Genomic DNA, 14305 nt, shown 5'->3' with positions numbered 1-14305 from the left:
AGGGCCTCGGTCTCTCCTTTTCGTCGCCATTTCTACTCTTCCCCTCCATACTCATTGTCGTAACTTATTGCCATGGGAAATACATCGTCCCAGCCCGAACCATATCCCGAAATTCCTGAGGATTTTGGAGATACCAGTTGGTAAATCACTTGATCTTCGCGCGATCTGAAACTAACATTTGCAATCTGGCAGTTCCTGAAACTCCGAATTCTTCCAAGGTTGCGACGAAGAAAAAGAAAAATAAACATTCTCCCTTAATATCCAAGCCTTCACCACCAGCGATTGCGGAGGCCAATGGTTCAAACCGCTCCCCAGAATCAGACTCCAATATGTCGAATCCTTCAAAGCGAAAGCGCGAGTCGGAACCTGAGCGCAAGCAAAAGTCCAAGAAGCATCGCAAATCAGAAAAGTCTGTTGGCGATTTAGCTTCACCAGAGAACAACCCACTCCCCTCTGCAATTGCTGTTCAAAACCCCCCAACTCCCAGCCAACCCACTCCATCAAAACCCAAGGCGAAGAAGGCTCGCAAGCAGAATGGCGAAGAACTGAAAACCGTAGCTACATCCCCTTCTCAGCATACTCCCGACGTAACGGTTGCAGAAGAGCCGCTCGCTGTAGAGCAGCTGGCTGTCACCAAGCAAACTCCGGTCCCTGCCTCACCCAACCCCGATGGTAGCACCACGCCAGGAGGCAGGGCCAAGGGAGTTAGAGGCTCACGCACCAGGGAGAAGGACAACTTGAGAATTGGCTTCTATACACCCGATGAAGTGCGAAAAATCGAAGCGTACAAACTCAATTTTTGCACCGTGCATGGTATTCCTAGCGCCAAATTCGACGAGATGGTTCAGCATTCTGAGCGTGGCGGAGGCGGCGAATTTCCAGTCTCTACGGACATCATCTCAAAAGGCGACTTTTGGGACGAGATCTACGCTCTTGTACCAGACCGTGATCGACGATCTGTGTACCGATTCATGCGCCGACACTTCCAGGCTTCGGCTCAGAAGGCACACGATTGGTCCAAGGAACAAGACGATGAGCTTATTAAGCTCCATGCTAAGCACGGTCCGAAATGGACATACATTGGTAAGCTCATTGGGCGCAGTGATGATGATGTAACTCAGCGGTGGAAGAACAAGCTTGAGCACCAGGGCACAATGAACCAAGGCGCCTGGTCGGAGGAGGAAACTAGGGTTTTCCTTGATGCGGTGGAATCAACGTGGAACACCATGAAGCCAATGCTTGCGGAAAAGGCAGGCAAGGACATGTACGAGCTCGATGAGCGCCTCATTGTATGGGGTAACATTAGCAAGGAGATGGGACATAGGCGGTCTCGACAGCAATGCGCAGACAAGTGGCGCAAGATCGTGAGGCAGGTCATGATCATGCGGGCCAATGGTCAGCCAGGCGCGGTGTTTGATCCCAAAATCGCTGCTAAGAAAAGTGCCCACTGGAACCTGAGACTAGAGGCGCAAAGGAAGAGCTCTCAATTTGTGAATGAAGATTCTGATGACGATGAAGCCACGAAAAATACCATCGCGAAGTTAAAGCCCAAGGGTGAGGCAGCACCATCAGCCAGTGCCAATGAGAATGTCGAGTCCGACCACGAAGTGCAATCCGAGGAGGGTGAGCCCGACTTACCCGAGCCTCCCAAAAAGGCTAAGAAGTCGAAGCGCAAGCACAACGAGGATCCCTCCTCTCCCATCAAGGAGGCCCCGTCATCTTCCGCCGCTCCTAAAAAGAGCAAGGAGGAAAGGAAACGTGGAAAGAAGGAGCGGCGAGAGAAGGAGAGACAAGAGAAGGAAAAGCAAGAGCAGATTGAGCAAGAAACCCAGGAGGACAAGGCCACACGCAAGGAGCGCAAGCGGCAAAAGAAGGAGAAGAAGCGAAAGAGACTAGAGGAAGAGGAACGCGCCGCTGCCGAGGAGGACAACGAAGCACCTAACAGCGATGTTGAGGCCTCTGAACCCCCTAAGAAGAATAGAAAGTCCAAGAAGCAGCAGCAAGCTTCCGTTGACAGCCCTGCTCCTTCGGCTGAACTCTCTCGTTCTGTTGTCGAAGAAACCCCATCACCCGCATCGCCTGCTTCTCACAGATATGCCACTGAGCACGAAGCTGTCGTTGATGAAACCGATTCGGACGGCGGAGATGAGAACAGCAGCGAAATCAACGTTAAGTACGAAACTGACTTGGATGAGCTGTGAAACTGCATGAAACGAAGAGTTTACCTTTGCTGGTGCTTTCTATGTTTTAAATATACCCTTGTTTACTAAGATATCAATTCTTATGAGAGCGAGCAGTAGAAGAAAATGTCCATGAAAAAACAAAGGCCATTCACTATTCAATCCAATGCAACAAGTGTAATCATAAATGCAATCGCTTTACCTAATGAAACCCACCGAGTCAACTATAACTCATCTTTGCGGTCCTCGCCAGTCTGCACAAACTCAACCCCAGCAGCAGCCTGCTCACCAGAAACCCGACTCGCCAACGCCGCAATCTCATCATCATAGACAGTCCACTCGGGAACCTGTCTCCTAGCCCTATCTAACTTGGGCTCCTTGGTAAGAGGATTATTACAAAGGTCAATAGTCTTCGCCACATTCAAATCCTCATCGGAACACCAAGTCTCACACCAAAGCCACTCCTGCGGCAGACTATGGATAGGAATGTGATGCTGCATGTGGTTGGGCAGATCCTGGTCGAGATTGCTGAGACTGTTCGGATCCGACGAGAGCATTTGGTATTGGCCGCGCAGACGGTCGCCGGCTGCAAGCGCGCGGAATCGCTTCAAGTCGACGACGTACAGTGCCGAAATGTGGTAGGGCTTGCCGCGGAGGAAGGTGGACCAGTAGCCCTGTTTCCAGAAGCGGAAGCCTTCCATTTCGGTTCGAGAGTCTCCCATCGGCGTGAAGCCGTAGGGCGCTTCTTGGAGGTCGTGGGTGACTAGCTCGTACATGTCTGTGCGCACGATCTGGTCTGCGTCGACGAAGATTACTTTGTCTAGGGAAAGGGGGAAGAGCACGTCCAGGAAGAGCATCTTGTACCCCCAGATCTCGCGTTGCTTTTCTTTCTGGGCGCGCAGCCAGTGCGGCCATTTGTATGTTACCATCTCGTAGGAGAAGCCGTATTCGCGGGCGAGGGAAGGGAGGAAGGCGCGGAAGGAGGGGGAGAGGAATTGCTCGATGAACCAGAATTTGACGGTGTGTTTGGTGTGTCGCATCACGGAGACCATCATTATATTCAACATACGCTCGTAGAGGTGTCCGCTTGCCACCGAGAAGATGTTGATATCGGCGTGCTTTTCGCCTCCGCTATTGGACCCGACACCAACGCTGGAGAGGACGCCAGATGCAAAGTTGAGTCCCTTGGTAAAATAATCCATCTTTGAGCCTGGTTGTACTCCTGTCTCGAGAACATCCTCCTCCTCGTGGCCTGGCTTTCGGGACAGGCGAGGGAACAACGTCCGACCATGGAAGGACAGCAGAGCAACCTCGTTGTTCTCGTCACCGGTCTGCGGGCGGTATCCTAGACCACCGACGCTATCGATCTTGAAGATCCTCTCACTGCGGCCGGGCTTCAGGTTGATCTGCCACAAGCCTGGCTGTGCCTTGAATTGGAAGTATCCCAGGTTAGCCATGATAATGGTATCTGCGAAATAATGGTTGTTCTCGGTGCCCAAGATGAGCTGGACACCTCTGGGGGCAGACTTCGTTGTAAGATCACGAGAGTGGCCCTCGATCAAGATGTGCTCGAGGGCGTAGATGGCGTCAACGTCAGTTCCAGGCTTGACCGAGCTCAACTTAATGTTATCCAGGTCATAGACTGATTCACTAGGTGCTACGAGCCAAGATGACGGCACGTCCATGCCCAGGGTCAGCAGTGCTTCGACTGGCACGCCAGTGAATGACGCTTGCGGCCGATCCAGAGCGCCCTCGTCCGTGAAAGATGGCTCTGATTCCAAGACATAGCGGTAGAACCGCTTGACCGGCAGCTCCGTGAGCTCTTCCTTCGGGTTCAAGAAAATCTTCAGCTGAACGCCGGATAGTTCAGAGAGAACCTTGAGAATCGGCGACCATCGCTGAGCAACCTCAGACGCCGGGTCAAGGCTAACAGCAACATGGATCGTGGGATCATCGGAGTTAGACATCGTGATCACAGAGAGCTCCGTCCTCCATGTACTAGACATGTCCACTCTGAAATCGGGAGTGTTTTCGAAGATACCATCAGGGACATCCGAGATGGTGGAAAGAGCCACAAGCGAGGTCAATTTGGCAAAATCGAGCGGGTTTGAGATCTTATCAGCGAATTCGAGTTGGTCAACAGCCGCCGCAACGGAATCGAGGCGTTTCATCCGTTCGTAGGCAATCAATTGGCTCATCTCTTTCAGACTCAACGAGTGTTCCTTCTCAATAGGGCCGGCTACCCTCCCATTGACAACGAGACCCTCGGTGCCAGGGCTGAACCCAAGTTCTTTGACCAGAGTTTGGTGCAAAGCTTGAATGGTAGAGATCTTTTGAGCTTCAGTCTCTAGGACTTCACTATCAAGATCACCAGCTGCAATCTTAGTCAGTACTTGGTCGATAGTTTCCCCCTTCGCAAGTGAGAGATAGAGAGTAGCGAGATTTCTGGAGACATCATCCTCGGTGTCCGATGCCGCATTGTGCAGCATCAGAATTTCCAGTTCACCGTTCTCCTTCCGGAGATTAAGGGCATCGGTAAGTAGTTTCATACCCGCCTCTGACTCGAAATCGCCCACAACTATCATATGGGCGCTCTCCAGTGCTCCCTTGTCCGAGAGAACGTGAGGTATCTTGCTCAATACATTTTCATCCGATGCAAGGATCGTAGCGATGTCCACAATCTGTACACTCTTGGGATCTTCGGGCATGAGGAAAGTATTGCGTCTCTCCAATGCGCCAGCCAAGAAGAACTCCGGAAGCCATGCGTCCTCCTCGAAAATTCCCTCCACAATGGCTTGCTGGACTAGTTTCAAATCCCTGCCGATCTGCATGCTCATTCCCTGCATCCAGTTGCCTTCTCGGGGGATAGGGATACCGTTCACCAGGAATTGAGGTCCGTCGCTGGTAAGACTCAACCGACGTTGATACGCAGCCGTTTGAGACACCAGAGCATTATACTTCTCGCTTTTCAATACTTGATCAAGAGACAGAACTTCGTGTTCGTCAACGAGGTTGTGTTCTTTGGTCGCAGACTGGAAGCACGATTTGTCTGGGAAGCCCATTTTGCCTTTGGAGGCAGACTCTTCCAAATATTGCACAAGAGACCCCATGCCATAGGCATCGAAAAGGTAATGTGCTACCTTCATCTGCGCAGTGGACTCTGGTGACGAGGCTGTAGCTACGAAGCCGAATCTCACGGGAATTCCTCGCATGACGAAGGATTGCAGGTTTCCGGCAACAAGCATCATGTACTCTGGGTTAGACAAGTCCATAGACACGACGACATTGTGCAGATCTCGGCTCACCGGGGGCAGCTGTCCCGGGTAAGAACCGGCGACATACTATAATTATGTTAGTATGGACTTACTCCAATATCCATAGAAAATAAGTACGAACCGCATCGAGATCACCAGGCCAGGCCTCGTATCTAGAGTCCTTCTCCAGATTGTTCATCCAAATTATAACCTCGTTTCCTTCTAGATCATCCCGGTAGTCATACCGTTGCTCCTCGCCACCAGCTTGGGCTTCAGTGAGGAGTTTGTGTGACAGCAACTTCACAACATCATCCGCAGATAGACCCAGGCCGCGAAATTTCTCGATCAATTTCCGCTCTCGGCGCAGATGTTCTAGAAGTGAGAATGCGTCAATCTGCTGGGTGTCCATTTGCACACCGTTGATCCACATAGCATTGTAACCACCAGGGAACATCTTTAACCGGTTGTGGCGGATCTCTTGCACCATTTCCCCGGTGTAATTGTGGGCAGCTACTTTCGATGAATACTTGGGGAAATTTTGGGACATCTTGATCAATGTTCCCAAAGGATCAGCGCTGTCCATAACATAGCTCGCAGAGTTCAAGCCTAGCCGGGTTACCTCAGATGAAGCCAAAGGCTGGAGGTCATCTGGAGCATCTTCCTTGGTCTCATCCGGGTCAGTTGGAAGACTTTTGGCGCCCTTTTCTTCGATCTGCTCCGCATCACGGTCATCGATAACAATGTAGTCCGTTCGCTTCAAAGCAAGCTCCACGCCGTACCCAGAAACAAACAAGGGACGTGAAACCCAGTGCTGGGGAGGTCGATAGCGTACACGGTACGATATCTGTCCCTGTTTTGCCATTTCGCTCAGGGTTTCATGAAAATCCCTGAACATTGGAGAGGCGACGTCTGCGTAGAGAACAGCTGGAGGGAGTGATCTATCACCCAGGACGCGATCAAATGGTAGCTCTCTGGGATCCCTGCACCAATTCAAGTCAGCTATTAGAGTCCATACCCCAGTCAAAGATCTACTCACAATTCTCCCTCGACATCCTGTTGTGCGCGTTCCATTGCAGAAGAGCAATACTGCTTTCCTTCTGTGTGGACCCATACGGGGCATACCGCATCTTGGGCTACCATCAACGACTGCTGAACCGAGGTGTTGTAAAACTGGAAGTGTGCCTCAATACGAGGCGCCGACGATCGGACCGAAAGCGATAATTTAAATGAGGAAAGACTCTCCGGAGTCTGTATGTGACCATCATTCTTCACAACTGTCAAGAAGCGGTCGTAGAGCTCCTTCTCGGTTGTGAGGTCCTCAAACGTCCCGTCGGCGATGCGATCCAGCAAAGGGAAATAGGAGGTGGAGTTTTCTTCGGCGGCAGACTCCCTGCATTAAACTCATTAGCCCATTCTTGTATTGACGGATCTATACCAGGCAAGAAATCATTCAATGTGCAACGTACAGGAGCTCGACGAGGTATGGGGCCGAGTCAAAAGAGGCTTGGAGCGCCACGTTCACAGCTGGGCTAGCACTGGCAATCCAGCCTGGTAGCAGAGCTCCGGCGGCGGCGTACCACCGCCAGGAAATGTGAGATCCCGTAGAGACCCTCATTATCGCGCAATGCAGTGTGGGAGGGCAGTTTTGTTTATTTGTTGTACTGTATAGGGGACAGCCTCGTGTCGGGCGAGTCCTATGTAATGCGATGTGGGCTTCCTAATTAACAAACATGCAAGTCAATCCATTTGCAAGCATCACGGGCCAAATGAGCCAAAGCCCTCAACAAAGATGGTAGTAAGACCGAGGATGAATCGGCTGGTCTGATCTGGACACTTGGAGGGTTTCGCTATCTTATCGCAGCTTCTACGGCGGACTGAGCGGCAACTGGCGCAGTCTCCGAGATATAGATTGTTGCTTAACCCCGTAACCTTGTATTGCATTGGCTAATACAGTTGTGAGATCCTAGGTGTATGTTTATATCTACTGAGCGAGAAACGCAAATAATAATAATAAAGATAATAATAATTTTGTGTTCAAATCCAGTAAGCTGGACGCTATCGTAAAGACATTAAGTCGTAAATTGAGCACCCCCATATGCTTCCTCTCGAACGCCATTTTTTAGGTTCCGAAACAACAAAGGTATGTCACATAAATGCAGCCCGTCTGGATCTGCGCAACAGATGCCCGGCATTATCAAAGTTGGAAGCGAGTGCTCCCTCTGGATTTTGCGCTCGCAGGGGGACGGCTGCAGCGAGAATGAGAGAAGAGTAAGGGATGACCGAGTCGGATGTAAAGAAAACAAGGGAAATGTGAGGAGGCTTTTCAGTCCCCTCGTTTGGCTTTTTTTTTTGGTTTGTTTGTTGGTTTGCTTTTGTAGAAGTTGCAGCGATTAGTGATTAAACGGCCTGACCAATGCTTTGAGCCGCCTCGGCCGCGCCGATTGCCTTGCGAGCTTGGGCTTCATCAATCAAACGCTGGCGCTTATCATCAGTCAATTCGAAAGATATGTTTGCGTTGAACTTGGCTGGCGCCTTGGTGCTGCTACCCCGACTGTTGAATGATCTGTTCGACTGCATCTTCTTCAGACTGCGCGCAAACTCCCTCTGCTGCTCCCTCTCCTGCTCCTTCTTGGGGTCTTTCTTCTTGCCCCATCCCGACAAAGAGGAAAATCGGTCCAGGAACGAGCCATGCTTGCTAGTGCCTGTGTTCGGTTCAGGGAAATGGGGAAGAGGCTTTTCAGTGCCCGATGATTGGGAGGTAGCAGGACAAGGACCAAAATCAGGACCGAAGCTGATACCCGAGTCGGTCCGGCGCTGCACCCCGGACTTGCCAATCTGACTAGGCTCATTGATTAAAACACACTCGTCAATCATTTCGAGGGCTGCGATCAGGTATCGGTCAAAGGTTTCATGCAATGCAGGCCACCCGTTCTCCTCATTGGATCGAGCGCCTTGTTTAATAATAGGTTCCAGCATTGCAGGATCACCCTTGTAGTTGGTAATGTATTTGAAGAAGGTGTCACGATGATGTCCAAGAGTGGCTGTCGACAACTGCTGTGTTGGGGTAGAGCTCTCTCGGTGAACAGGCGGCAGTAGAGTATTGAGAAGAGCAAGGCAGTTGGCCTTGTCGAATGGCTCAAGCATCATCTGATTGACAAGAACCTGAGAAATAAATGTTAATTTGGAACTCGCTGTTTTAAGCTCGGAATAAAACTTACCCAGCGACGCAGGCCGACATAGACCTGAGTGTACATACACTCAATCAGGTGTGCCTTGCGGCTGATGTCGTTGTACCAGTTCAAGACATTAGGGTATTTGCGGGCCACTTCCGAGTGCTGAGGGTCACTCGCATCCTTGGAAGTAACATTTAGTCGGATAAAGGCGGCATAAATCTCCTTTTTCCAGCGACCTTGGAGAACTCTAAGGTAATCAAGAGCAGTCAAAGCTTGGGCAAAGTCGACATCGGCCAGATCCAGACAAAAACAGCGGCGCACAAAGGAGAGAATAAAGCTCGGAGGGAGCGAGCAAGGTTGAGTAGGCAATTCAGAGACAGCCTTGGTCAAATAGGCACGGAATTCGGCATTGGTGTCATAAGAAGGGCCATCAAGCGAAGACTTGGAGTTGCGTGAGTGTTTAGACCAAACAGAATTGCGGGAGAAGATGGAGGATGATTCAGGAAGAAATGAAGCCCCCATTGCGCTCTTCGATGGTTGGCAATTGAGTTCGTACGCAGCCCGAAGGGAAATCTCGTAGTGGTCGGCGTAACGCAAGCAATGATCAAAGATCCACGTCAATGCTGACCCATCGGGTGCATCTAATGTCTCATAACGGGGGTATTGAGACATTCTATGGATATTTGAAGAACTGGAGTGTCGTGACTGATGTCGCACAAGAGTGTGTTAAGGATAAGTTGTAAAGATAGTCGTGATGAGAGAGAAAAAAAATGCAAGTCCAGTGGCCAAAGAGCAGTAGTTATGGTCGACCCGAAGAACCGGATTAGTGGTGGCGGCTGGGATAGCTCAGAGCCTGTCAAGGAGGAGACCTGATAGACCCAAATAGGAATGAAGGTTGATGGAGAGACCCGGTTGGTCGGATCAGCCCTGGAGTGTTTGGACTTGAGTCACCCAAGGAGACCAATAAAGAAAAAAAGCTTTCGCGGCTGGTGAGTACTTTTTTCCTCTAGGATATCCCTTGAGAAGCGAAACCAATCACGATTCAGGATCTTTCGGATCTCCCTGCACGCCAGATCTGATGTATGCAAAAAATGCAAAACCCGGCTGCAATGGCTAGTTTCCGAGCGCTGAAACGTGAGACACGTCTTAAACCCCCTTCAAGGATCGAGTAAAGAACGTGAAACGAATGAAGGGCCAAAGTGGAGGATATGAGACCAAGCGAATGTAGAGGGAGGTTGAGAGAAAGGAAGGGTTTGAAATTCATGGAGGGGAAAAGGCCCATACAAAAGTGCGCGAGATGTTGCCATGGCTGGACCAGCCTACTAGGTGGAGACTTGACTCGAACGCAAAAATCCGCGAAACTAAATTTCGAATTTAAATTGGGTTTAAATTGGTTTTTTAATTGTTTAAATCAATAAAATCAATAATTTAATTAATTTAATTAGGTCAATCCCCTCTCTATCTGAGTCCAGATCCATGGATTCTGGTTTTTAAGGCTACTCCACCTGCACCGACCCGCTGGAAGATGTCATTAGCCCCGATTCGCGTAAATTCTAATTGGTTTGGAACGCTTCAGAGACAGCCGTTGGTGCTATTTGGACCCCACTAGCATACGTTGAACACCTTTCCTCTTCAGGTAGGTTCTAAGCCAAAGACCCTAGCTTGCATTTATGATTGGATTATCATCCCCGTGCCTTTCCGGCTTAAGGTGGGCTAGAGCTGTCTTGCATTCAAGGCTCCAGGGAGCGCGGAACACTAACATCGTGACCGGGGGACCTGGGGGAGCCGTTACTCCTAACAAATTTTTCGGCCCTGTCAGATTAATTAGCGCACCGTGGTGCTTTTTACGCAGAATATTAAATGTATATTCCGTAGGACTGCTCCATGTACGGATTACAAGACAAACTTCTCGGAGATCCGCCTCAGTTATGATCGCACTCAGCTTGTGTCTACAATGTTCCATACATGCAGATTTTTCCAGATTGTGGCTCAGCTCAGGTGTGGCCACGTACTTTTGTGTTCGCCCCCAGAGAAATTCAAAAATAACCTATAACATACATCCAACTATCTATTATTATATTCTATGAGAGCCATCCTCCTATGCTGTCTATTTCAAGAAACAACCCTCTACAACATAATAATTCTTAGATCCGATTACGATTGTGCTCGCTTCGATCAGCTGTGGGGCCCCCATACATACAAAGTTACAACTGTTGTAGTAACACTACATACGGTGTACGCAATACCTGCGTACAATGTTATGTTTTCATATCCCCGGTGATGAAACTGTAACCGTTGCTTTAGGTCCACTCAAAAAAAGAGCCGTTGGAGCAGTCACACGGAATGAGAACCCGAATTTGATGTACGATATAGGTAGAAAGCCGTGATACTCTCCAAGGCTTCAAAGCGATCATAGCTCAATAGACAGCGGTAATTATAGATTTTATCCATGGTTCAGCATCTATCTTCCATGGTAACTTGACTGTTAGACCGCGGTTGACTCTTTAGACGGGCCGTCTTCCATGCCCTGGATGCCTGAGGCGGACAACCTGCCTGACGCGTTTTGTGTTTGCCTGATGACAGGTCTAATGTACTTTCAACCTTCAGGGCTTGCACCCCGGAAAGATCAAGTACATCTACTTAATTTGATACCTAGGATACATCAAATTAAGGATCAAATAACAAACATGTGCATATCCGGACTCTCTCTCATGTTCGATCTAAGCGAAACGAAATACACATGACACTGATCCACATGTCCGCCAATTTCGGGACATTCCCAAACTAGGCATCACCTGACCATCTTTCAGCTTGCGGCGTATGTCGATCCATCAAGCCCAGTTGCGATGATCGGCAACGCCTTTGTTTGCTTCCGATATTATATATGTTGTACTCTAAACAAAGTACGTTAACTGGTCTCAGGGGGTAATTTAGCCGGATCATTGGGGGCCTCTCATGATGATCATTTCATCATCGCCTTTAATGTACGGAGTACCCCGTAATGGGGATATTGCGAGCTACCAGCTACCAGAGACTCGGGTGAACACTGGGTCTCGGTACCGAGATGTCAACAATGACGCTTTGGAAGGTTTGATCAATTATCACTCTATGTACAATGTAAGCTTGTGAAAAGGCCCCTTTGAATTCGTACAGTCAGGGCCTTTTTTATCCTGTAACTGTCTTTGCCCCGACTAAAGATACTATATTAAAAAAAAGACCTATAAAACACATTTCTTGACTATTGGAAAATGTGCCCAAGGGGCCCCTTGGGTATATACACTACAGGAGGGACTCCCTGTTCATATTGATATTCTCCACTTTAAACTATCTTGTACAAAGAAACCCCTTTACACATCAACACCTCCTGGATTTGGATAGACCTCCGATTGAGCAACATGTTGTAAGTACGGATTACCCTCGTAGATCCCGGATAGTCACACAAATCGGGAGCCCACCGGGGTCCCCTAGTCTGAAGTCTCATTCAGAATCATAGCAAAAACCACACTGCTCATCCCCGTTTAAGATCTGCAGTCCGCGGCTCACTAGTCTCTTAGTCTGATTATGCCACTATGTTCTCTCCAAAACGCAACTAGCCGGTGCTGGTGCTATTAGGCGAGAGAGTGTGCTCCAGGGTCTGGAATCCCATCCGATCAAAAGGAAGTTTGGCCCAACGGGGTGGGTTGGACCAGTACTCCATACCCAGGCAGACATTGCCAAAGACAAAGTACGGATATGTATTGCTTAATGGTTCCTTTTATACCTAACCTAGTGCTTGACGACAAGGGTACTTGTTATCAGTGTCATTGGCAGCTAGCCTATTGATAGATCCTGAGGGATCAGGAAGTGTCTGTGCATTCGGCAAGTTCCAAGAGGAAAGATTGGTACCAGACTCCAGCTTGCCATGTCCACACTGCGGGACTCTTAACTTCCTGGTAAGCACCGTATGCAGTCTAAGTATGTATAGATATGCCCGCCGTACAGAGTACTCATCGTGACACTGCTCGCTTGGGTCGCGACAACAGTTCAGTAAGCTCCGTAGCGTATTTAATATAGTTCCGTAATGTGGAGAAGACCGTTGAGTAGAACCTGCTCTTTTTTTTTACAACATAGAAAGTAGATAGGAAATCGCCCAGTAACATGCCGCCGGCCTTCCGTAGCTTTGGCTGAGGGAATCACTTTAAGTTCTCTTTTATTTTCAAGCGCACCCATAAATGTATAGAGCTAATTCAATTAGATGACCTAAGCTGCTAGTTCTGAATTGGCGGGGGCTGCTAGGTATCATCATGGATATAACTAGTTTGTCAATCACATTACTTCGATGTAGATATAACTTCCCAATTAGGAAGGTTCAGTAGATGACATAAGCAACCTATATCGGGCAGGCGGCCCCTCCAGCCTGGCAGAAAAAGGCAGACGATAAGACGCGCAGCTAATACCTTGGCTTAACTCCGCAACTTTTTATTCGTGCAAGGCACATATCAACCATGACAAAGGGGCCGCTGGAGAACAAGCTCCAATTCGAGAAAAAGAACAAAGACCTTATCAGACTCCCAAAACGTGAGCCTTCCCATCCAAACACCTGGGGTCAATGACCGATGCTAGGATCACAAAGGCTGACTTTTGGATAACAGATGCCAAAGTAGAAAAGCGTCCTATCCCTCATGCGCCAGTCGCCTCCCCATATGCCGGCGCCTCAGTGCCCAAGATTGTCTACGTCTCCAAAAGCACGCCGTTCATGAGCGCCGTCAAGCGTGTCCAGAAACTCCTCCTACAGGCCGAGAAGCGCGCCACCGCAAACATCAACCTTGAGGACACGCGTAAGAGCGAGAAGCAGATACTCGAGGAGCTGTCGAAGGTATCAGAGAAGCGAGAGGAAGTTTTTGTGAAGGCGACAGGACGGGCTATCGAGAAGGCGCTGAACGTAGCCAAATGGTTCGAAGAAAAGGGAACCGAGTACACAGTCCGTGTCAATCCTGGGAGTGTGGTCGTTGTGGATGATATTGTTGAGGACGAAGAAATGAAAGCAAAAGAGGAACAGAAACGACAACGGCAGGAAGAGCAATCCCCGACGGACCAGGGAGATGCGGCTTCTAAGCCGGAATCCAAGTCGGCTGCAAAGAAGAGGAAACGTCAGGCTGCCGTGGCGGAAGATGACGCCGAGCTCCCAGAGAGCCGGACGAGGTGGATCAAAATGGTGGAGGTCGCCGTCAGCCTCAAGTGAATCCACCCACGATCACCCCGACAAAACTCCTACGATAGTCGGTCATTCGATTGCCCGACCACTGTCTGTTGATCTGAGGATGTTTAATTGCAAAACTCCACATCCATGGCTGGGAAAAGGCCATTGTCATGAGCCTGTGGCCAAGCCCAGAATTGCCAGCTGTGCACGCACATCCTGCTGAGTGACTATGGTCCAAATGGAACGCTCATGGTGGCTATAAACCACCCAGTAACAAAGCCCAGAAGACTTTTTATCCTGAATTTCTGTTCTGGGATATTGCTGGTGGAAGCAGTCAAAACCTCAAGCCCCAATTCGAGGGCATCCTCTTGCCACCCTTCCTCATTTGCATATACCATACCCAGTACCAAATACTCTACAGGTGCAATATCTCATTACAGATGCCTGGAAGGCCATTAAGCAGGATGAGGAAAGGAACAATTCGTTTGTCCTTAGGTTTTTAGCCTAGCACAAAATCAT

At 49.4% G+C, this 14305-nt stretch overlaps 4 protein-coding genes across 4 annotated transcripts; 2 read left to right on the top strand and 2 right to left on the bottom strand.

Moving 5' to 3' along the window:
• Nucleotides 1-72: 72 nt before the first annotated feature.
• N7447_001129 (MYB DNA-binding domain protein) lies at nt 73-2201 on the top strand (the record flags this gene model as incomplete). Its single annotated transcript, XM_057225405.1, has 2 exons — nt 73-136; nt 193-2201. 2 exons carry the CDS (start codon nt 73-75, stop codon nt 2199-2201), a joined length of 2073 nt encoding a protein of 690 aa, XP_057089421.1.
• A 203-nt stretch (nt 2202-2404) lies between these two features.
• N7447_001128 (putative UDP-glucose:glycoprotein glucosyltransferase) lies at nt 2405-7049 on the bottom strand (the record flags this gene model as incomplete). Its single annotated transcript, XM_057225404.1, has 4 exons — nt 2405-5521; nt 5577-6414; nt 6471-6824; nt 6901-7049. The coding sequence occupies 4 exons, from the start codon at nt 7047-7049 to the stop codon at nt 2405-2407; spliced, it is 4458 nt and encodes a 1485-aa protein (XP_057089420.1).
• A 782-nt stretch (nt 7050-7831) lies between these two features.
• Nucleotides 7832-9279, bottom strand: N7447_001127 (uncharacterized protein; the record flags this gene model as incomplete). Its single annotated transcript, XM_057225403.1, has 2 exons — nt 7832-8596; nt 8653-9279. 2 exons carry the CDS (start codon nt 9277-9279, stop codon nt 7832-7834), a joined length of 1392 nt encoding a protein of 463 aa, XP_057089419.1.
• Nucleotides 9280-13091: 3812 nt separating this feature from the next.
• N7447_001126 (ribonuclease P subunit p20 family protein) lies at nt 13092-13828 on the top strand (the record flags this gene model as incomplete). The annotated part of the gene is made up of 2 exons (XM_057225402.1): nt 13092-13164; nt 13239-13828. The coding sequence occupies 2 exons, from the start codon at nt 13092-13094 to the stop codon at nt 13826-13828; spliced, it is 663 nt and encodes a 220-aa protein (XP_057089418.1).
• Nucleotides 13829-14305: the final 477 nt, after the last annotated feature.

Source organism: Penicillium robsamsonii, assembly GCF_028829455.1.
Source record: "Penicillium robsamsonii strain IBT 29466 chromosome Unknown utg000001l_segment0_segment0, whole genome shotgun sequence".
Classification (NCBI taxonomy): domain Eukaryota; kingdom Fungi; phylum Ascomycota; class Eurotiomycetes; order Eurotiales; family Aspergillaceae; genus Penicillium; species Penicillium robsamsonii.
The sequence above is the reverse complement of the archived record's forward strand: the minus strand, read 5'-3'. Positions and strand labels throughout refer to the sequence as shown.